Source organism: Scomber japonicus, chromosome 7 (genome assembly GCF_027409825.1).
Source record: "Scomber japonicus isolate fScoJap1 chromosome 7, fScoJap1.pri, whole genome shotgun sequence".
In the NCBI taxonomy this organism is placed as follows: Eukaryota; Metazoa; Chordata; class Actinopteri; order Scombriformes; family Scombridae; genus Scomber; species Scomber japonicus.
The window spans coordinates 21,534,540-21,559,000 of record NC_070584.1 but is presented as its reverse complement, the minus strand read 5'-3'; the positions used below and the strand labels follow the sequence as shown (position 1 = coordinate 21,559,000).

Genomic DNA, 24,461 nt, shown 5'->3' with positions numbered 1-24,461 from the left:
CAATCAACTCATTACACTCACGCTAAAACAAAACACACATAAGGCCACACGTCAACAGGATAATGCAAACTAAAATCAGTCTGTACATGAGTTATAAACATTCAGTGCTTCAGTGTACTGAGTAAAATGTCCTAGCATTCATCTGTCTCTTTTTTTGACGTTTGGCACATAGGAAACAAAAACAAAACTCACACATGCCTTCATAAACTGACTCATGTCATGTCATGTCAGTCTTTAAAAACACATAAGTGATAAGCATTTACATCATAATTCAACAGTGGCATACATTCCAGTTGTTCATAATATCTGAGTCCTATCTTGTCCAGTCCAGAGTAAGTAGGAAAAACAAGGACAGGAATGCAATGAGAGGAAAAAACAAACAAAGAAAAGACAAATATGCATTCATCTAACTGGCATTGCAGGTGTTTGAATCTTCATGGATATATACAGTGAAGTGCAAATTGAAATGGATGTGTTCCTTAAGAGGAAGGGAATGGTGATGTTTGGGGTATCAAGTTCCACTATGAATGAGCAGGCACTACTTTTTTAGGGGTGGCTGGCTTCTTGGTCTGCCAGAGATGGCTGTAGATCGTCACTGCGTCCACACTGGCTGACATGGTCTTGGCTGGTATCTGACTGAACTGCTTCTTGTCAGAGTTGTACTTGTAGAGGCCGTCGATCATCTTGCGGGTGATGCTCTTGGGGCCAATGCCTGCCAGCTTGTTGATCTCCTCTGTCTCGGGACAGTAAGTGTAGAGCGAGCGGAACTGGCAGCCGGTGTCTCGGAATAAAACCAAGAAGTTGTTGGCCTCTGATTTCTCCATTTCCTGTTAAAGTTAAGGGAGGAAAGCTCATTGAATATGAAAGTCGTATAATCATAATAATAACATTTATTTGCATCCTTTTCAAAACAGTGTTACTAAAAAATTTAATTAAGGGCATATTATTGAGATTATTTTTATTGTGTGTTTTTGGATTGCTGCTATTCTAGCTGTGCAACTCAACTTTCTAATGATTTTTGTCCCCAAAATAATAAGAAATGAAATCAACATATATGCTTTTGAGGTGTATGTGTGTGTGTGTGTGTGTGTGTGTGTGTGTGTGTGTACTGTATCTTTATTTTAAACCAGTAGAAAACAATAGAGAAGTAAGAAGAAATCCCATGTCCGATTTAAATCCATGATGTTGAAGGTATGTGGCATGCACCATCCATAGAGTCAGGACACCTTCATCCCTTCAGTGAATTAAACAATACATAAAAAGCTCCATGCTGTTACCTCCAGGATCTTGTTCTTTTGCCCCTCATTAACCTTGCCAGCGAGGCAGCAGTGGGAGAGGGCGTTCTGGATGATGTGCTTGTTAGATTTGGCACTGGGCTCCTTGTACAACTTCGGTCCTGAATGAGCACAGAGGAGACATCATCAGAACGGGACTGTTGTCATAGCAACTACTGTAGTCGTGTCAAAGAAAATACTTCCCTATTTTATTCTTTCTTCTGAGAAATCGTTTATGAAGATAGTCTACTGGTAGCGAATTCATACGTTATCAAGCAGTCGACCAAAGGAATGCAGCATTCAGATTTTAAATAATTGCTCATACAGCAGGGAACAATGCAATTCCACCAACAAGATGGTGGGGGGAAAAAAGACCAGATTTGGACAAAAAACTAATTACACTGTTTAAAAGATTTTAAAAAACTAAGCACTGTCCTCCAGTATTACAATCTCAGCTGAGCTAGAGGCACACATTATCTAAGAAGATCTAAATTAAACTCTTTGAAGTTGAGAACTTAAGGTCTAGTCATGTTAGGTCATGTTATTTCCTAACATTAGCTAATGTCATGCTTTAGCACCTTTATAACTGTATAATATCTTCTCCTTTAACAAATACAAGCAAATACCATAGAATAGATTCAATAAATTGACCTACCAGTGTACTCCGTGTTGGATGTAACAGAGGAGGTTGTGGATCCGTTTTCCCAGTCCTTTTCTCCATTCCTGCTGCTGGAGCGACTCGGGGACAGGAAGCCATCTGCAGAATCTGGCCTAGAACACACAAACATGTACAAATACACACACGCACACACACACACACACGGTATTATATCACCTATATGCATCGCTGCATCTCAGCAACTTATACCTTAAAAAGGGCAATAAACTACTGTGCTAATATACAAGCCAGCAAGATATTTTGAAATACAGAGCCATCTTCAAAAATGTATCCTAGCAGCCATGGCAAAACAGCAGTTTTTGGCTGGTGACTGGTGGTTATTTTCCCACTCTCTCTACATCTTGTTTTGTTGTTTGCAAAGATTTATCAGTTAGTTTTGGAGGAAAGTGTGTACACTATTTGAGCACATAATACTTACACATTAAGAGTTTGTACTCAGAGAATTCATATGATTATCAACAGCAAGGATTATAACTTGGCTTCTGCGGCACAACATTCTTATAGTAACTAAAGCAGCAAAGCTTGCAAGCACAGGCAGTGAGTGCAGTGATATGAAGCAGTCTGGTGCATTTGAGGTCGATAAAAGAGGTCAATAAAATATAGTGCAGTACTTGGCATTTAGTTGCTCTTTTTCTGGACTGGAACTGCTTTATGTGTAACAGGAATACTTTCGTATTTTAATGAACAATTATATTTATAATAAGTAAAGATAATACTCCTTACTCTGCAGTTATTACAGTGTAATGAATTTGAAAAATATTTCTCACCTTGAAAATAACGTGAAAAGCGGATGAACAGGGATAACGTGTTGTCAGAGCAACTAAAGCCAAATTTTGCTCAAATTTGCTTGTAGTGTGTTTTGTACTTGTGCAAAACTTTCCATGTTAACAAGTCACTTCAGCAGCATTCTTTATATTACTGCAAAAAGGGTCAAATCTGGACAAAAGATATGAAAATCAGATATGGATTCAATGTATTTTTGCATGTTTCAAGAATAACCGATATCTAGTAACTGTCTCTAATAAGACAGATATCTCTACTTGTTTCAGTATGATGTCAATTTTTGTTACAAGCAGATTTGAAGACATAATGTAGGGTTAATGACTTATTAAGATGATTATATTACAGTATGCACAATGTGCTCTACCGAATTGCTCTGTGAAATAATGACTCTGAACAAAGCTTACTCATTTACTTTGATGTGCAGGAGTGTAATTTGGCGAGGAAGACATAGCAGAAGGGTTAGTGGAAAAAGAAATTGTTTGGTGATGGTGATTCTGCTATAAGCATAGCATTAGACCAGTACTTTCAAGTTAGTCTTGAAGATCTTTCAAAAGGAAAGAGGGAATGTGTTGCTTTTGCTTTAAGTGTTCGATCAATCCCTAATAAAAACCAATGTAGGGACAGGGTTTCAGTGCAGGATTGTGCTTGGAACAGCATGAAGACTTTACTGCCAAGCAGAAACTAACCTTCTCCTTCTCAGTTTAGGAGATCTCAGAAAGTAGAAGAGACTGCCAGCGGCTAAACTAGCACTTCTGACATGTGTGAAACAACAGTAAAGAAAGTAGTAAAAGGAGGAAAATAGGAAGAATACAGGAAACATGTTAGAACTGTTAACTGGAGTTAGTCTAGAGAGTTTGGTTCGTAAAAAACAAAAAAGTCAGACACATGAACAATGAAATGTTAAAGACACAAAATCATTCAAAGGTGTCAAGTTTGTCAGACGTTTTCAGGGGTTACATCGTCTTTGAATAGTGTCCAAACATGAACATTTCCAGCATGCTACATGTTTGGTCACACCCTGATCAGTCATGCCCAAGCAGGAGTTTAACAATAGCTGACAAAGACAAACACCTGCTGCAACATCATCAATTGAGGTGTAGATAGAAGTGCGACAAGCTAAGAAATTTAAACCCACGATGAAAAGTAGTGCACTGATTTTCTGTTCATTCTCGTTCATTTACTGTGGCTCAGTTAATCTATCTTCAATTACAAATGAGTCAGGTTAGTGTTGATTTACTCCCAACATCAGCAGGATGCCAAATGTGTGCAGGCTCTTCTTTTTTATTTGAAGAATTTCTAATTTTGTGGACTTCTATCTTTTACCTTTTTCATATTGTGTTACTAAACATATCCCACTATTTACATAGGTTACACCAGCACTTAAAAATGTATAAAAATCTTACCTTGGCGCTCTCTTCTCAGAGTGAACACTATCGCTGTCTCCCAAGTTGAGGGAAGCCAGGGACAAGCTGGAGACTGAAAAGACACGTTGGCGTGAACCTAGATGTGAGATAATGAGATGTGGCACAACACGACAACATGGTTACACCGACACCGCGAATGACAACATCAGCAGGCTGTCCACTATGTTTTGTGCCAACCCTGTCACAGAGCAATGCAGTCTCAGTGCTATGACAAAAAAAAGAACTCTCCAATCATGTATGACACACTAAATTATGTGGACACAACCAATAATACATGCATGAATATTCATTAATAAACCTTATGAAATGCATAGTAAAATGCAGACGTTAATTCATACAAATGCACACAGTGGTGCTGCATTGCTCTTTCAGTATGTCAATATGTTAAATTCCAAGCTCTATAATTTGTGATTGATTTCCTGTTAGATATAAGACAGATCATGTGGTGTGGCTGTGATCCAAAGTAGAGTATCTATGCCAATATCAATACAAATATTCCGATTAATTCATCAACTTTAAAGCTCAAATAAATCAAATGAAACAGTTAAATTTAACTCTTTTACTAGAATCAGAATAACTTGTTTGAGAAATCTTCAGGAATGTAATAAGTTGCAGTGGCACAAAACAAAGTGGCAGGACACAGACTGGACAGATGGGATGATCTTGACTTCTCTGTGTGAGGGTCGTCTCCATGGTTACCTGTGGCAGCCCTGACCGGGGTTTTGGGGGAGTCCATCATGTCACGATGGATTGACTTGGGACGGCCCCGCCTCTGTTTGGCCCCCCCTGCTGGTCGAGGTTTAATGACGGTGTCCATGTCCTCCATCAGCTTCAGCTGCTTCCTCCTGAGGTACTCCTGCTTGATGAACTCTTTCCTGGCCTTGTCCTCCTCCTTCCTGACACGCTCCTCCTCCGCTTTCAATCTGAATAGACAGAACAGAGGGATGGAAGGACAGCAGGAGACATGATAAGAAATGCACTGAGAGGTTCAGTGAAATATCATGTCATGACATCTTTAATCTAAAATCCTTTTTAGGAAGATATGTGAAAATATCTGCCTCCAGTCCCACTCTCACTTATACCTATCACAAAATACTTGTGATACTTGCTTTCTTTAAATAGAAAAGACAACAAAGACATCAAGAAAACAGAAGAGATAACATAACTTTTAAACAATATATATAACAAAGTTTTAAAAAATTATATTTTTAATGTCCATATTAATTCAAGAATAAGCTTTTGAGTAAATAAATAAACTTTGGTCCTCCATCTGAAGCAAAAAGATACACAAACATTGTGTTCCTATCTGTGCACTCTGAAATTTTGTATGGACTTTTGTACAGTAGATGTGTCAACATACCGAGCTTCCTCCTTCTTTTGCTCCAGCTCAGCTTCTAGCTGCATCTTCCTCTGCTGGCTCTCCTTCTCCCTCCTTAATCTTTTCTCTAGCAGCGCTGCCCTCTTCTGAGCCATGTTCTCCTCAGCCTTTCCATCCGCCTGAAAGATATAGGAGACAAAGTCAGTCACCTCACACAGAATGAAAATTCAATAACATTTAGTGAACATTTGTTGTATTTTACTATTTTGTGTCTGCTGTTCCTTTAACAAACTTGTTGTGATATAGATTAAGAAGCTGAGTTGAGTGGCATTATTGTGTCCTTAAATACGTTTTACTAATGTATGCAATGAATGAAAAAACCTAAACTATTGAGCGGTTATTGGGAAATGTCATCTCCCCTTTGTACAAGTAAATGGGACAGTAAGAAGGCTGGTAGAGGCAGCACAGTAGAAGGCTGTTTTTTTCTGTGCCTGTAAAGACACCACTGTATTCTTTCTAGACTCTTCTATTATTCAGTTTCTATGTTATTATGAACGGCAAGATTTATTTTTTTTGGATAAATTTGTTTTGGCCATATCTCTCATGAGCAGCACATGTATGAATGTACTACAAATACTACAATTGTGAGAAAAATTGGTCTGATGAACCAGTCTGATGAATTCAGTACAAATCCATTTAATCTAGATTTTTATTTAATGTGAACATCCCTCCCACTCATCCTGCTGTCTCCATCCTCACAATTTATTGGACGCCCCTACAACCCCACATTTCCACAGCTGTGCCTGAATTATTCACAACAGCCCCAGTTTTATGACCTACATCGAAGCCCAGACCGCAGCTAGCAAGCAATCTTATAAACCATAAATGGAAAGATGATGCTGTGCTCAGCCGGCATGTTTCCTGAACCCTTCATCATCATCATGTTAGGAACAACAGAGTTTCCTTAGAAAAACAAACATGGCTGCTCCAGGTTCAAAAGTGTAATTGCTTCCTTTCAGGATCATTTTACAGCATTTCAAGGTAAAGAAACCCCAAATGAAAACATTTTCAGATTAATATCTTAAATAAGTGAAAGTTTCACTTATTCTTTGTGTAATAAAATCACAAACATCCTGGGAAACAACAGCCTACCTTGAAGAAGAAGCCACGGCACATCTTCTGCTCTTCATCCTGGCCTTCCACGGTACCTTCTTCCAGCTCCAAAGCATCTTCCAGTGCTAGGTCCTCCATAGGCTTCACAACTGACAGTGGAACCTCAATCAAGCTGCTCTTGACTTCTGGCTGTGGAGGGATGTCTGTGGGTGTCACGGTAAAGGTCTCTACCACAGGGTGAGACAGAACCTCAGGAAATGATGACTCCACTGTAGGTTTGAGATCCACACCTCGCTTCTGAGCTTTCTTGTTATCTTTTTCGATGTCAGTGGTGGTGGACTGACTGTCAGCTCTGACTTCCTGGGTTTTGGCATTTGAATCTACTTCTGTTTGTTCTCTTTTGCTCTGTAGGCTGGGGGAGCTTGGGGGTGAATAGGCTACACATATACTGGTGAGCTCCTTTTCTGGGAAAAGGAGTGAATCTGTCTCCCTATTTTTATCTCCATCTGAGGCGACTGTCTCCGAATTGGCGGCTACTGGTTTCTCCCCCATGTAAACAAAGGAACTTGCCAAGGGCTGGCAGGGAGAAAACCGCCGCAGTCTTGGGATACTGTCGACAGATTGCGGGGCAGTTAGGACTCGATTGTAGGGGGCCAGCTTGAGCTCATTGGGACGAGCGGTGCGGGGATTGCGTGAGTGGAAGGAGGCAGATTTGCGTTTGATGCTGGTTGGAGAACGGTGGGTGGAACGAGGGGAGTCGGCGGGGGAAGAGGGTCCTGAGGATCGAGTAATGGGACCGGCTCGACTGTGTTTTTGTGGCGATGGGGTTGTATGTGGAGGAGGGATGACCCACGCCTGCTGATGCTGTTGCTCCCTCATGGCCATGATTACTTCTTGCTGCTGAGCAAGTCGCTGCATCTCAGTTTGTAGGAATGCTAAAGAATGATTGAGTTTCTCAATAGAATGTGTATATTCAGAAAGATCCACCTCGGTTAGCTGAGCAGGGCTTTGCCCACCCTCCTCTCCTCCACCAGGTGACTTTTGCCAACACGAGCTTGTGCTGCTTTGCTCTGCCCCATCAGGTGTGTCAGCCTTGCTCCTTCCAAATTTAAAGGTTGGACTTGTGCTTAAAGCCTTGCCTTCTCCCTCAATTTTACCTCCTTCCTCTCCACTAGCAGCCCCATCGCCTTTCCTCTTTACCACATTTAGAAATGCAGAATGACCCATCTTTTGCCGATGCCTTGTAAAAGCGGCTTCCACTTTCTTCTTCTGTGCTTCGATGGCTTTCCGTTTCTCCTCCAGTCGCATCCTCAGCTGAACCATCTCTGTAGCCATGACCTGGGCGGGGTCATTGGGTGGAAGTTGTACAGGTGTGGGTGATGCTTGAGCAGTGAAGGTTGGTGTGGTTTGTTGATGGATGGGGCTGTGCTCTGGGGTTGGGGCCCAGGAGACTGATAATGGGAGACCAAACTCGGAGCCCTCTGGAGTTGTCTTCAGGGAGCTACTGCTGCCTCTTCCTGAGTCTGGCGCTGATGGATTTATCTTCTTCAATTTCTGTTCGGCGAAACTGGTCATCTTCACTACTGAGGGGGATTTGCTCTGACTGCTCGGGCAAGGGCTTGGCGTGTCCATATCCAGTTCCATGTTCACAGAGCAGTCTTTCAGAGAGGAATCCTCATCCAGTATGTCTTCTGTTCGGATATGGATACCAGTGTCCACCTCTGTGGTGTCTGTGGTGCTCAGAGGCCCTTTGGAGTCCACCTCAGACACCGGCTCCAAGCCACCAACACCAGTTCCATGGGCTTGACTATGCAGGAAGAAGCCGTTGTTGATCCCTTCCACTGGGGGCCTGCTAGGGCTGTGGATGATCTGGAGGGCCTCCTCCATGGAGGGAGCTGTTGCCATGACATTACCATGTCCATTGGGGAAGGCTCTTCTGGCAGGCTCCATACCAGCAAGGCTGTCTGGGCAGCCCTCTTCCTCAATGCCAATGCTCTGGCCGTTCACTGGCTGGAAGGACAGGTTGCGCTTCATTCCACGGGGCAGATGGTGGACCTTGAAGCCAGAACCGTCATCAGTGCTGACAGACCTGACCATACCACGTGTGGAGGAAAAAGCGCCAGGAGCAGAATCCTCTTTGTCAAAGGGGATATCAAAAGACACTCCATAAGGCCCAGACCTGAGAAAGGGGACAAAAAACTTTTAACAAAAACTTACAAAAACAAAATGTTTTGTACCACTAACACATTTTATGCTTATTTAATAATTTAATTTTCTTTTGTATTTTGTGTTATTTACTGCAGAGAAGATAAAATAACATGATATAATACGATTGTCTTAATCCTTATGGAATAATGAATTGTCTGGGGGATTACAATTTTTGGTATGAAGCACAGAGATAGGACTGCTTTGTTACTAACCTTTTCTCTTTTGGCCAGGTACCGAGGTTGCCATCAACAAAGGACATTGAGGTTGACCTCTTGATCTCTCCTGGATGATACGCAAGCAAAGAAGTGAGAAAAAGTAAGAATGTAAATAATGGTTTTAACTTATATATCTTATTTTTTGACATATCCAATATTTTATATAATATATTTAAAAATATATTTTATCTTTTTTTCTCAGCTTATTTATAATTAAATAGCTACTATGACACTAAATTTAGAAAGTAACTCAGACAAAAATTACCTGTGTTTCGAGGCTGGGGTCGAAGAGGCAAACTAGAAAGTGAGAGACAGAGAAAATTAAAGACATGTCATACATATTAATATAATATATAATATTAAAAGTATAATTCGGGCCCAAGAATTCAATGAGACATGTTTTTAAATTTTGGAATAACATACCTGGGTCGTTCAGGACTAGGGGGTCTTTCCATGAAGCTCCTCTTAGTTGCCTTTGAGATGGGGATGGATGGTATATTCTTTAACAAAGAAGAGGGCTCTGAGGCGAAAAATCAGATAACTTGTAAGTCTGTGTCTCAATAGATACATGTCATTATACATCAATTATTCCCATAAGTACTTGTGCATATTTCAGATATAATACATGGATTGCTATAACTTGGTACTACTTCCACTTACCACATTCATTCAATGATATTGTGAGATCAAGTCTTACCTGTGCTTTCGTTGTCCAAACTTCTTGGTTTCACAAAAGATGGCTTGACCACTTCAAACCACCAAAACAGCTCTGCCATGAACACCAGGTAGTTATTCTGTGGAAGAATTCAAATAAGACCAAGATTAAAAAATATAGTATTGGGTGACATTGAATCATTCGGCTTAATAATGCTGTGCTTTGAAGGGCTGTCACAGGAAACAAATAGCACATGTGTCCTGTGTGTCAACGTCATCTGCCACACTGCATTGTAGACTTTTCTCCAGCAGGTGTCGCTGTTAGCACTTACAGAGAACCAAGGGTGATGAGTATTACTTATATCCTCCAGTCGGGAGTATAAATAATTCACCAATCTTGCTCCATTTCACGGAGTAACCTCCTAAGAAAAATATGCTTCATAGCTCAACCTACATTAGGAGTATTGTACAAGGGATTGTTTTGTAAATTTGTTTTCTGCAAAGAACTTTCCAATAAAGATAAAGGTTAAAGTTGAAAGGAATTGACACTTTCCTGACTTATTTGAGAGCCAGAGCCTTAAGAGTGTTTCACAGTTTATGTGTTAGCTAAGACACTGTAACCAACAGCAAGGCTTTTCACCTGCTGGATAAGATAATCTCACACTTACATAATAAAAGTCAATAGTACCTGTGTTAGTGGAGAGGATCGAGTGAATGAGGCATTAACCTAATTTATAAAATAGAGGTCAGCTATTTATTTCTGTTCTCAACCACCAGCAAGCAATTCACCAGCCAACCTGAATTACACAGGGTGGAAAATGTTGGAGGGATTTCTGGCTGCGCTTGTGTCCACTTCTGAATCAGGTGAAATTACATTGGAAGGTCAAACAGCTTGAGGACACTGTACTGCAAAATAACCATTTTCACTATTACATTTTCTTTCAAGCACTACTGTTTTTTTCTATTAACAAAGGGAAAATATACAGACACTTACTTGTCAGTAAGAGTTACAATATGTAACCTTCAACAGATTCAAAGGCTCAAAAAATACCATGTGCCTAAACCTGCACAGCTGGCAGATTTCCCTTTGCAGATTACACTTTTTGCCAACACTACAAAATACATCCATTCAGCCTCATATTCAGTCCAAATACATTTTTAATTCCATTTATGTACAGTGTAGCTTATTCTTCTTTTAACAAAGTATCATTATATTGAACCAAAGCAGAATAATCAGACTGCAGATATTTTGCATTGAAAACTGGATCATTTTTTGAGTCAGATTTTTTCCCACTTTGAAGTGGGAAAAAATTTCAAGAATAAATACATGATTAAAAATCCGGATAAATTTTCGGACAGTTTTTCCAGTGAAAATGCCGGCACTCATTCACAGCTGCACATGTGTGCATACATATGCAAAAGAGAGTGCAGTCAAGCAGGGACGACCTTGAGGAAACACGCTCCCTCCCCGCTCTCAGTCAATGGTCTCCAGACAAAGACAACGCTGCATGGCTCTGCTCTAAAGGTACCCAATTCACTTCATCAGCAACATTTTGCTCTAAGCACACACCAGTACATACACACCAAACCCTCCCCGACCAACTGCAGCCCAGTAGCACACTGGGAGGGGCAGAGACAATTAACACTGGTAACACTGTTCTCCCTTAGCCATTCCTGCAGCATTTTACATTTTTGGCTCCTTTTTGTGTTTGCCAAAATGCAGACCTGCAAAAGTTTAACATAGTATGTCAGCTATGACAGAATCTAGGTGTGAGAAGCAGGAGTGCATGGTGACCAGAGTAGTTGAGAAAGTAAATCTGGAATAATGTCATTATCATCCGTGCAAACAGAACAGTTGCTAACTACAGTTGTCAATACTTTCCAAAATCAGCACGAGCAGACAAATATCAATGTATTTAATAAATTACATGGACATTTATACATGACTTTATGCTCGCTGTAAGTACACTGTGTAATTATTTTGTTTTGTTGCTTCCACTTGAACAATTAAATAAAATAAATGCTTTATCACTTTAGGATTAAGTAACTTCTTTGCATAGAATTACTAAAAAACAGCAACATGAATAGCAAAATGCTAGTTACCTTTAGGTGTGTTTAGCCAATGAAGCATTCCTCTATGTTTTAAGATGACCAGAAGAACAAAAGGAATGGAGCAAAAAGGAGAAAAAGAAAGAAAGAAAGATCTTCTGTCGTCCGTCCAACCCAGATTGGTGGCAACAACCCAACCTGGCTCAGCCCATCTGCCTGCCTGACTACTACTGACATATCAGGTGTGAGTGTTATCGCTTAGTACTACCAGTCAGCAGTCTCACACACACACACACACACAGATCCCCAAACAACCGACCACCACTCCACCACTGTGCCTATCTCCCCACTGACTGGCATTACTACCCCATAGACTGCCAGGTCTGCAGTGTTGCCAGATCTGCCTGTTTGGAGATTTAAGTGTGTGTCTTTCTCAGGAAGAAAACAGGACCCTGATTGGTGATTACTAGAACAGCGCTTGGGGTTGAGGGAGGTGGAGTGCAGGAGCTAATCCACTCTGCAGGGATGGGCACAAATGCCCCCCCCCCATCCTCCTCTTGTCCTGCAAAACACATGTACACACTCACACATCAGTGGTGTTACATTCAAATGTATCAGCACTGTTACGTGCATGCATATGTGCTAAAAATGCACACACAGTAGGTCACACAGACACATACTCACGCACACACACACACACACACACACACACACACATCATACAAATTAAGTTACCCAGCACAGCAAGATGCAAGGGTGTACACACACACTGAGCATTCACAGGGCATTAATGTCAATAATCATTGGGCCAGAGGGTTGATTAAGGGATGTAGCAGTCTAGCAGTCTGCCAGACAGACTCAGTCTAATCTGGAAAACCCACTCTCTTGATTTAATGCCAAGTTTATCAGGCTGACCTGTGTTGCCCGCTGTGAAACCTTTGACTGCTGTTGCATATATGTCTAAAAGCACAAAAAAATCTGAAAAAGGATTAACTGAAAAATCAACTCAGCTTTCTAATAGTCCCAAACTATGAGACACCAAAACTTAAAGGACCAGTGTGTTGAATTTAGTGGCATTTAGTGGCATTTAGTGGTGAGGTTGCAGGTTGTAACCAACTGAATACCCATCCCATCACTCTCCTTACAAGTGTGTAGCAAAACTTGTGAAAAACATGAAAGGTCCTCTTTAGAGCCGTTGTTTGATTTGTCAGTACTGGGCTACCGTAGAAACGCGACAGGCTCTGTGGACCCGCTTACTATCTGTATACAAAGGACTTATTTTAAGGTAACTAAAACACAGCAATTCTTATTTCTATGGGATTAAACAATCATTAAACCACACTTATGAATATTATATTCAATGCCTTGTCCATTCTGCTAGATGCCTCCAAATTCTACATGTAGTGAAGAACTTGATATTGGTGTCACAAATCTGAAAAAATATATGACTTGAACTCTATTTGACTTCAGTAAGTGAAGTTTATTCTACTACTACTACACTCACATTAAGCCACATTAAATATGTCAGCTGATTTTTCACATGTAATCAAATATTTTCAAATTAGATCCCAGTTTGTGTTTAATATAGTCCTAAACCTTAAAAACTATAATTCATTTTTTGGAACTAGTTCATTCATAATACTGTGTGCCAGTTATTGTCAGCTCTAACCTCACTGAGGAGCAAACATCCTTTATTGCTGGTATCCAATTATCAGACTGTAGACAACTGATTTACTCATTGAGAGCCATGTTGGAGAGGCAGCTTATGAATTATTGTAAGTGTGTTAATTGCCTTCCTCAGGGCAACCTCAGCATGTCTGCTGCTACAAACCTCCTGGTATAGAAGAAGCAAAGGCTGGCTAAAACCCAAAGCTGGTGAATTTAATTTCTCCATCTTGGATCCACAGATGGCAATTTAGATGGGCTGTGAATTAATTAAATGAGGGGCAGTAAATGGGAGTGGGTTGACGTGATTTACTAGCCTGATGTCCATTAGGAATTACTAACTGTAGGTATTGTATGTATTCTATGGATGTGGGGGTTGTGAACTGAAGGCTAGTCTATTGTCTCTTGGAGAGACATCCCGAACATAATGCAGACTGATTCCATCTACACAAAACATACAAAATGTTGTCTAACTCTGCTGGGTTTAGTGCAGTGTTTGGTTTTCATATTCAACAACAAAGGAGCACATTTGAATCTGTCATGGAGATGCCAGACGGACCTGCGCGTGTGTGTGCGCGTGCATGACGACTCTGTCAATTGTCCCCGCTGAGGCTTCATGCTCTATTCCAATTTTCTGCACATACTGTATCTGATTCCTTTGGATGACTGATAATATCTATCTGTGTCTAACCTACAGCAGCTACACTCTAGCCCTCACATTTAAACTCAACTTGGCAGGTTTTGTCTTTCTTTTTTATTGTATCTTCCTTGTTAATGGACTACTGAGCAACTACACTCAAATTAATGACTTTTATCTCATGTGAATGATGTGAGATTTACTTATTCACTCAATTCTGCAACACTTGTCAACTTTTGTACAGACATTAGAACTAAAACAATGAGAAAATGTTTTATTCAATACAGCAGTAATTCATTGGCAACTGTTTTGATAGTGGATATTTTTTATGATTTTGGGTCAGACAAAACGAGGTGTTACCTTAATCTCTGGGAAATAATAATGATGATTTAATGAAAATATGTTTTATCAAATAATTGTTAAAATTACTGTCAGTTAAATGATAAAGAAAATAATTAGCTGCAGCTTGAATTAACACATAAGGATGTATTCAGTGTTGATTTGTGCAAATCATGCATGTGGTTCAATCATGACTTATAAATATAAGTCCATATGGTTTTATGGTCTATTGTAAGTGGCAAACATAAGATCTAAACAGAAGGGTTAGCACAAGAACATTTTTAGCTATGTGTGAATGTAGTCATAGTTTGACATGTCGTGACATCTCATCAGGTTCTTCAAAGATGTTGACCCTCTTTCTCTCTTTCCCCTCCTTTCTCAGTCACTTCTATCTCCTCTCTACCCATTTCAAACATCTATTGGTTTGGGTGTTCTCACTCCTCGTTTCTTCTCTCCTTTTTCAATTTTTCTCCCACATCAACACCTCTCTCGCTTCCCTCCCTCTGTAATGTCTCAGCTCAATCTCTATAATAAGGTCTCCATTAGTATGACGCGCCACGACGTACAGCTACTGAGGGTGGGCCTGCCTAGAAACTGGGTCAAGGTTACTGAATTTAAGTGGTTCTGTGTGCAGTTCTGGCTGCACTACGCCTCTCAGGCAATAACTCTTCCCTGCTGGTATTTTTTTTTTGTATCCCTCATGAAATCAGTGTCAGCAAAAATACTGCTATTGTCTGGCATGCACAGCTCAGTTATTATTATTTTTATGTGCTGTGCTTGTTGATGTGTATGAGCTGTGGGCTGCTTGCTGAGAAAATATGATTTGCATTAGCTATAATTATTTCCATTATTATTACTGAGTTCTTCTTAGCAGTGTCCAGAAAAATCCATGTATTCTCTTCAGCTTATCATATTTAAGATTTCTGTTTGTGTAAAATGCTCTCAGCAGCAAGAAGGAAATATAGCTACAACTGCACATTTTTAAGGTTTAGGTGGCTGGAAAGCTGACAGTCAGTTTGGACAGACTACTGACGTTTGTCTTTTCAATGAACTGTGTTCTGTCCGTGCTGTCCAGCCTCAGAGGACATGCTGAAGTGACAGTCAGACAAAGTCAAACTCACCCAGACGGATCAACCCTTTTTTTTCACTGCATATGCATAAATAGCTCTCAGGCAAAACATACTGAGGGGGACACACCATGAACCAACACAAAGAGACAGCAGGGAGGGACAGTTACATCAAACCACCACACAAGAAGCAGTACATTGTGTTTCTGGTGGCCAGTTTGCCTTTTGTGTGGTTGAATAGTGAGAGTGGCTGTTTTGGGATATTGTGGGAATTATGGACTCCAGTAGCTATTGTGGCTACTTGATGAAAAGGTTGTCTGCACTGACAAAAATATTTGAACTTAAGAAGAAAACACGACCAGAAAGATATATTTTAGAGCCAATATAGTTCTCTTATATAAATACTTTATATTATTAGTCATACATGCCCACCGAAATTAAAAAAGTATTACATGTTTCTCCAAATTTCTCCCATAAATACTTTGGCACAACACGAAGAGGATGACAAGAATAGGAGAATAAGAATAGGATGAGAGAAGTAAAATGCTATAGATAAATAAGAGCTGCTTAAAGTCAGTGGTGGCTGCAGAGTTCATATAAGAATGTAGCTTTTCCCTGTAAAATATGAGCAAAAACAGCAGGTTCTGTCTTTATTATAGCTGCAGTAATGTTTTATAATACGTGTAACAATTTATTTACTTTAAATGCAACATTTAACACATTTATCCATCGTCTCTTCCTGCTGCAATTTCATATTGTCAGCTTTATATACTTTCTTATCAGGCCTTTGGCTGATCTCACATGCTCTAAACAGTAAAAGAAAGAAAATGATGGCATGGAGTGACTTTATAATACAGTGTCCAAGCTATATGTTGGGCATTAGACATTACTTGGACATTAGACGTGGTGTGGGAATAAATAGAAGACAGGAAAGAGAGTAATTCAAGTTTCAGAGAGACAGAGTATGACAGAAAAGGACAAATCAGACTGACAGATTAAATAAACAAAATAGAAATTGAGAAAATGAGTAATGAATTAATGAATTAACTTACAACCACAGTAAGGGTGAGAAAGTAAGAAAATGAACTGGAAAAGGAAATAAAGAAAATAAAACAAAGGGAAATTAAGAAGGAAGAGTGTGTATGAGGAAAGAATGAAAAGGCCAGTCCTGACATGTTCGGAGAGCAGGGCGAGTCCAGCTCTCCGGGCTCTTGTGGTTGGTGAAGACACATTTGGACTGAATGGTTTTTCCACAGCATGACTCACCACACTGGCCTACAGAGCTGCTCATTTTTCCTGTTTCATTTAGCCTTTCTGACGGGATACCACACCATCTGGTTTTCTAATCTGTTTAGTTAAAAAAACTCATGAATAAATTAACGCAGGATCTGAATCAGTCTTTGGAAACACTCCTTGACTTAAGTGTAACTGAATATTTGGATTTGTTTGCAAGTGTGCCAATTATGGTTTAACAGATATTTTATGTGTTGTTTTGCTGTTTTATCTATAAACTGCCATTGGCATAGCCTTTTCCTGTTGGCACACACTTGCCACATTTAAAAGCTCAGTTTCAACAAGTGATAGTTCAGCAGTTTAGATTCTCAGAGACTGAAATGACAATAACACACTAGCTGCAAAAGTAATTTCAGAGCTGAGTACTGGTTTGAATAGAGCACCTTCAGACAGTATCATAATATAATACAAAGAGCTTTCTGCAATACGGTGCACATTTTTATGTTAGGAAAGAACAAAAGTTTAAACTGTTTAAAATGATCATTGAGTATTTATATGACCGATTTCTCAAGACTGTCCGGCTTCTCAAAAAGCACACTCTCATAAAAGCCTGTTTAAAATGAAATTATCTGTTTTTTTCTCCAAAACAGGGGTTCCTGTCAGCACAAGTACCCTACTAAACTTTACAAGAACCCAAAATGGTTTCATGAGAGACTGACGGTCAAATTTTTTCCAACTTAGTGGCAAATATTCTCATTTAGTGTTAAATGCAGCCATGGTTGAGCAGTACCTTGATGGTGGAGGAGGCGTAGAGCATGTCTTCCAAGCTGAAGTGACAGCTGCTGTTCAGGTTGTCTTTGCAGAAGTCCTGTATGAGCTGCAGGTTGTAGAGCCGATCAGCCAGCGTCATGTTCTCCTTCAGAGAGACATCTGGGAGGACAGAGGGAGCCATCAGCTGTCAGTGTGATGTCAGTGTGAATTTGATGATTAAAGGTGTTCTGGTTGAAACTCCCACTTCACTGGTTTTATATTGTGCTGATGGTACTTAGATAACATTGGAGATCCAGTCAGAAACTTTTGAAGTTTTAAAGTGTAATGGTGTGTAAATGACTGACCAATCATGATAGTGGACTGAATGTCATTAACATGTTGGTGGAGCTATGTGTTAACACATTTAAAGAGTAGACAACGATGATTGATTGATATTTTGTCCCTGTGATGTTTTCCCTGAGTGTTTGTACTGTATCCCCACTATCAGCACACTTAATCAGCAAGATGATGTCATTATGTTGCATGCTTTCAGCTCTTAACCTCATGCAGATAGATTATGCTCACCTTGTGCTATGCTTCCCCAAACAACACAAATAACTCATTTTTCTATCAAATCCTAACTGTAAGCTACCCTTTGCCCCCCCCCCCCCCCCCCAAACTATCATGCCAGCTTCTTACCATCCAGTGGCAGCAGCTGAGGGCAGTAAAAGTGCAGCAGTGCACCTAGAGCTGAGCCATCTGTGCTGTCTTTCAGCAGATTGTCCACTGGGGGGATCCAGGGAATCAGCTGGCTTGAGGCCTGCTCCTTCCTATAGCGAGCCTGCGCAAAATAGAATTCATATAAATGATCCAAAATACAAACATTTCTCTGCCCTGAGACAGACTTGTCTCATTGGTTTAAAAAAAAAATCAACAGTTATGTGTGAGGGTAAACCATTTCAACAGCTGTACATTTACTGTTTCTTTGAAGCAGCTCCAAACACATCCAGGCTTCATTAGGTTTATTCATGTATGAAGGTAATCAAATCTTTCTGGACCATAACAGCCAGTGTAGTAAAATGTTTAAATTGATGAAAAGAAACAGTCATTCTGAGCCAGCTGATAGGAAACAACAGCACCATAGTAGTGAGCAGAGCTGCACGTGACTGCAGTGATTATCACTGACTATGTTTCCAGATGTTGTAATGTGATCTCATTTATTAGTCCTCAAGAACATGAGTGAGTAGTTTACCAACTATATGCTCTGAGTATTTACAGACATCATTCTAAATGAAAATGTGTCAAAATTGCAGTCAGAGGAGGGTGAGAGTTGGCACAGGCACTACATTTCCTGCCAAGTGCTCCCAGACAGAGACAACCCATCTCTCAAGTGAAGTTCTAATACAATTAATCATTTTGTCTTTTTGGCTTATACTGTGGGACCTCTTCAGTGATTCCCCAACAGTGTCTAGTTCTACAAACAAGGATGAGATAACAATATAGGAGGATAGGTTAAGAGTTTTTGAGTTTAAATACACTTCAATTGTCTGTAAACCCTGGAAATTTAGTATATACAGCAGTTTGTAGAGACTATGGATAATGAAGGATAATTAGTTCAAAATGTCATTCACGCACTACTGCTTTGCCATAATGGAAACAGATCAGAATTACATCATTTTTCATGATTTTCAACTAGAGTATATCACCTGTAGACAGCACAAGGGCTCATTAATTAATACTGTGATTATAGAGAACATCTCTGTTTATGTAACAGTGAAGTCACAGGTTGATGCACACACGTGATAAAATGTGGAGATCAGGACAGACGGTCACTATGGATACACAGATGAGAAAGCATAGCACTGATTAGTTGACTTACAGGCACAAGCTTCATGTACCACTTGGTTGGAGACTGCAGCAGCACAGCAAAAGAAAAAAACAAACAAACAACAACAACAAAACAAAGAAATACCTGTTAGTGAGATAAGTTAGTAATGCGATTAGCAATAACAGGAAGGACATGACAGCTGTGACACTAAAGATAGAAAGCCTGAAGAAAAACAGCCCACACAACCTGAATAACTGTGAAATTGTATTAAAGTGTAACAAGATATTTACACTCATTGGCCACTTGATAAGAAACACCTGTGCCATCTAATGCAATCCAGTTCAACAGTTCTGTTATAAATTCTTATTTTATAAAGTTTAAACAGTTTTAGTTTTTGTTGACACTGTCAGAAAGGTGATAATTCTACATTATGTTTATTATTGAAGTTGTAGTGGGTGTATAAGCTTCGTCAATGTAGAATTTATGGCAGAGCTGTTGTACAGGATTGTATTAGATTGCACAGTTACACCTAAATAAAGAAGCTGGTAAGTGTATTTTTTACTGATATTGTATATGTATGTTAGAGTTTGCACCCAGATTTTGTTATAGTGTCCTTAAGTGTCTGGACATGGTTCCTAAATTGTCCTTGATGTGCATTTCATATTTGCTATAGGAAAAAAAGCATCAATTTGACACATACAGTTTCTAAATGTAACCAAATAACAATCACACTCCATAATGTAACCTAACTGTCAGCTTTTTACTGACAATGTAAGCTGACTGCAGAAGAGGAAAGGCTTGCCTCAGTTAACAGCTAATTCCCACACTAACTGGGAGCATCAAAGAACCAAATGTAAATGACACTCCAAGTGGCTGGCAAGTGCTCAACTTCAAAAACGAGCTGTGACTTGTGAAAATGCACTCCCTTTTGTGCAGATCCCTCTAAAATAACTATTAAAAGGCGGTGAGAGGATAAAAAGATCAATCGTAGCTTTCTTGGATTTTCCTTATTTGATTAACCTCACAGCTATCTGAATGGTAATTTGAGTCACCAGCAAAAGTCTGATGCCATTAGAGGGACACAACTGATGTAATCTAATCTACAACACACTACGTAATCACTTTTATCTATTTGTCAGAGATTGAACTGCCTTTGAAATGTATATGGTAGCACGAATGTGACTCTCTTGATGTAGTGCAGGAAAGAAACACGTAGATCTGCTGAAGATTTGAAACCATCTTGAGTTTGCTTGGGAAAACATTTGGCTTGCATGTCATGTAATAAAAACAGCATTAAGAGATCAGATTATAGAGGACAACAGACATGATCCATGACTTATGGTAATAGCAGGTTTGAGCTATTTGTTACACAATATGTTTTAATTACAAGCTTCAGTATGCATGCATACTATGTTTAAAGAAAGTGCAGAGACCTTATACACAATGCTAAACTCAAACACTCCAGATTCTGTGCATTTGAATCCCCGAGTATATTTTGACAGTCTGTCTATCCTTTGTCCTGCATTGTTCCCTCACAGAAAGAAAAGATTTTTGACTTGAAAAAACAGTAGCTATAAAGCACTGCTATTCAGTTGTATCACACAGAGTATTTACAGACAGAGAGGGAGATGGAGGATAAACTCCACCCTTGACCAAGCGGCTAAAAAACTATGTTGATCTAGCAAAGTCGATGCTGACTTAGAGGCCAAGTTTGACATTTGGTTGGAGGGAGGAGGGAAGGGCATGGCATGAGATAGAGCAGGGACGCTCAGGCTTAGGAGGATTTATGAACATTTTAATAGCTGTCACGAACATTCTGGCTGTCACAAAAAAATGGAATCTGAAAAATACATACAAAAGTAGATTTTAGTGTACATTAAAAAGGACCCTCTACATGTTAAACATCACTATAACAGTATGTAAGGATGGTTCTTTCCTTTCTTGTTTTTATGTCGTCCACCTTCACTCATGCTTTTTTATTTCATTTTTAAGTCATGTGTTCTCTGTAAACTAGTATGCTACGTTGTTATCCACTGCAGGACTAATATCTAATCAGAAAACATATAGTCAATAGAGCTGGGCCAAAAAAAATAGATTTTTATATTAATCACGTTTTTTTTCTGGCGATTTTTTAAAATTCTCATATGAGAATCGATTTTTATTTATATATTTATTTAAATTTTTAAAATTTTATTATTTTCTAAAGACCAGCTAAATGTAGCAGTTTAGTTTATTGTAAGATGTTGGCGGATGAGAAAGTTTTTTGTCAGGGCAGGTGCACAGTTTTAAAAATAAATCTCACAAACTGATGAGATGTGTGTATTGTTTTTTGTAAATATGACTTATGATGTATTATCAAGTGTTTGGTTCAACCTGTTCTTGTTTAAGAAAAGAAAATATAAAATTGCAATACTTGGTAAAATCGAATTGCAATACTTGTTTAATCAGAATCGCAATTTAAATCAAATTGGGACCCAAAAATCGTTAGAGAATCAAATCGGCACAAAAGCATATCGGCCCAGCCCTAATAGTCAAACTATAGCATTCATTCAAACAGATACTGTGGGAATGAGGTGGTGAACCAGTGCTGGTGACCTTATTCCAGGACTTCTGTTTCTGCTTACGGAAAATCTTTTAATGTTTTTATTTATTATCTGCAGGCAGTAACAATGACTGAGCTGAAGGTGAATCTTGGACACTGACGAGACAAACAGCTACTCTTGTCCACAAATATTCATGGATTAACTAGAACTTTCATTGACATGGTATTATAAATCCACGACTTCCTACCCTACTGTCCCAGTTTGAGAATAAGACGGAGGAAATGAAGACTGACTGCGTCTAAAATAATGATCTAAGACTTCGGGCTAAGCGGGGTCAAACAGAGTCTAAAATCTGTTAAGACCACAAATCAAACCCCTGGGGAGAATCACCATCTCCTCATAGATGAGAAGACACACACACATGCATGCACACACTATACTCATGTGCATTTACACACACATGCACTCCACCCATCTCCACTTCAATCATCCTTCGACTCCCCCTCTTCCCATCAAAGTTCATCCTCACCAGCCAGACATGGCTGAGCAGCCCGTTGAGCTGCAGCTCAGCTTTTGAAACTTAAAAGGATTAGTTCTCTCTTCTCTGTCCTGACATCGCCTTTGCAACCCCCCCTCTCCAACCCCCTTTATCCTCCAACTGCCCTCACCCCTGGGTACAGTGCAGTAGGTATAAATAAAAACACTGTTGGTGAGCATTATTTTGTTGTCCTAGGAGGGTGGGTGTCTGTCTGTGTTAGACTGAAACAAAGGCTGCCTGTTTGGCTCACGCTGCAGTCATACTGCAAAGACAGAATGGGAGGGAGGGAGTGATGGAGCCAGACATCGGCAAAAACTAGTTTGAGTCTTTTTGCAGTTGTCCTTTAGGTGAACCAATAACAAATCTGTCACCTTTTTCTGATTGATTTTTGTAACTGACACTCAATCTCCTAGACTCTTTTTGGGTCAGTCAGCTGGTGTTTCTGTGAGGAATGGTGCTGAAAAGTGTGTTTTGTATCAGATAGAAACACACTTGGGACATTAATGCATATAGGCCTTGTCTGGCCTGAAGGAAATGAACAAATATAATAAATAATTTCATCTGACACAGAGGAGTCATAAAGAAACCACAAAACCAATATGTTGTTATTTTTCATAGAGAACACTGCAACTTTTTTCCCATTTTGGCAACTGAATAAATATACATATTTTGGGTCTGATTGCAGAGGCAGAAGAAAGAGAGAGACTAAAAGAAAACTCTGGTGGTTTCATGAACTTCCAGCAGAAATGATGGTCATAAAAGTCATTTTATAACTGTTATACAAATATATCGATATTAAGAGATTTGGCACTACAACAATTAGAAAATTATATAAACTGAAAGATTTAAAGGGAAAAGACAAAAGGTTGGAGACAAACTGTTAAATTCAAATGGCCAAGAAGCTGCCTGTGCCCTCCTGCCAACACAGTAAGTGGTAGTTACACAATGTCTCCGGTCTGAGGCAGCAAATTAGACACAAATTAAAGTAAAAAAATGTCCTGACTGTTAAAAAGGTCCAATACAAATTATTGCATTACGGTTCTCAAACAGCGTTCTATTAGCAGCTGCAACAGTAAAGTAATTTAAACTTAAAACTTTGTGACATCCACCACAGGTCAGGCCTGAACAATGTCAACCAGAAGCAACGAGAGAGAGAGAGAGAGTGACTGTCACCATGAGGATACACACATACACACACCAATACGCATGAACACCCCCAAGGTTAGGAATGATGTTATTGAAGGGCCAGCTCTGCAGCTGGGGGGCCAAACAAGTGGATGTACATGAGCAGGCAGAGCTCCACATGTGAGACACTGTGTTGGTTAGAGGGTGACTACACTGCAAAAAGATTCTCTTGTAACTGATCTCTTGACATTCAGTTTTGGGAACTGTTTTCTTGTCATCATATCAAATGATGAAATGATGTGATGTCAAGTTCTTTTTGAAGCAACTTCACCAGTTAGTGTGCGTGTGTGTTGTTCTGTGTGTTTATGAGGGATAGCTGAGGCATGCAGTGCTGTGTCTGCACGCTGACCAGTCAGATCAGCATCAAACACAGTGGAGTCAGTGGAGTCTGCATGCACAGCCCTGGGACAGGGATGGGAAACACACATACAGAAGCACACACGCACAGACGCGCACGTACATACACACACACACACACACACACACACACACACACACACACACACACACACACACACACACACACACACACACACACACACACACACACACACACACACACACACACACACACACACACACACTGCAGTGTTCCATTTCAACCCTCTGAAGGCTATAACACATGGGACAGGGACTTTTAAGTCTTTAAACATCTCTGTGATGCAGCATCACTGATATGACTGATACTGATGTTGTACTGCCTGACAAAACCTGTGACAGAAAAGAAGCTTAAAGGGGAGGCATGACCCAGGAGTTGAGGCAAGGCAGGGTCTAAAGAGAAATGAAACAGGCGTAAAGGAGAGGACAAGGTCAAGGTAAGGTTACAATGTGTAAAAACAGAAATTCATGACAAGTCTTTTAAAGAGAGATATAGTAACTGCTGCTGTTACCTAAATGAGTTTCATAATGTTCAAGAGTCACTGAAACTGTTTTTTTTAAAAGTCATTGCATGATTCCCA

The 24,461-nt window shown here is 39.8% G+C and overlaps 1 protein-coding gene across 1 annotated transcript in view; it reads right to left on the bottom strand.

Moving 5' to 3' along the window:
- Nucleotides 1-521: 521 nt before the first annotated feature.
- Nucleotides 522-24,461, bottom strand: part of camsap2a (calmodulin regulated spectrin-associated protein family, member 2a) — a 45,743-nt gene continuing 21,803 nt past the window's right edge. The window contains exons 5-19 of the mRNA XM_053322482.1: nt 19,288-19,320; nt 18,108-18,249; nt 17,449-17,588; nt 9,712-9,808; nt 9,438-9,534; nt 9,280-9,311; nt 9,012-9,081; nt 6,631-8,770; nt 5,521-5,657; nt 4,860-5,083; nt 4,140-4,212; nt 3,423-3,488; nt 1,930-2,045; nt 1,278-1,396; nt 522-827 (exon numbers count right to left, since the gene is read on the bottom strand). Of these exons, the coding sequence (XP_053178457.1) occupies nt 522-827; nt 1,278-1,396; nt 1,930-2,045; nt 3,423-3,488; nt 4,140-4,212; nt 4,860-5,083; nt 5,521-5,657; nt 6,631-8,770; nt 9,012-9,081; nt 9,280-9,311; nt 9,438-9,534; nt 9,712-9,808; nt 17,449-17,588; nt 18,108-18,249; nt 19,288-19,320 (3,792 nt within the window). The remainder of the gene's footprint in view (nt 828-1,277; nt 1,397-1,929; nt 2,046-3,422; nt 3,489-4,139; nt 4,213-4,859; nt 5,084-5,520; nt 5,658-6,630; nt 8,771-9,011; nt 9,082-9,279; nt 9,312-9,437; nt 9,535-9,711; nt 9,809-17,448; nt 17,589-18,107; nt 18,250-19,287; nt 19,321-24,461) is intronic.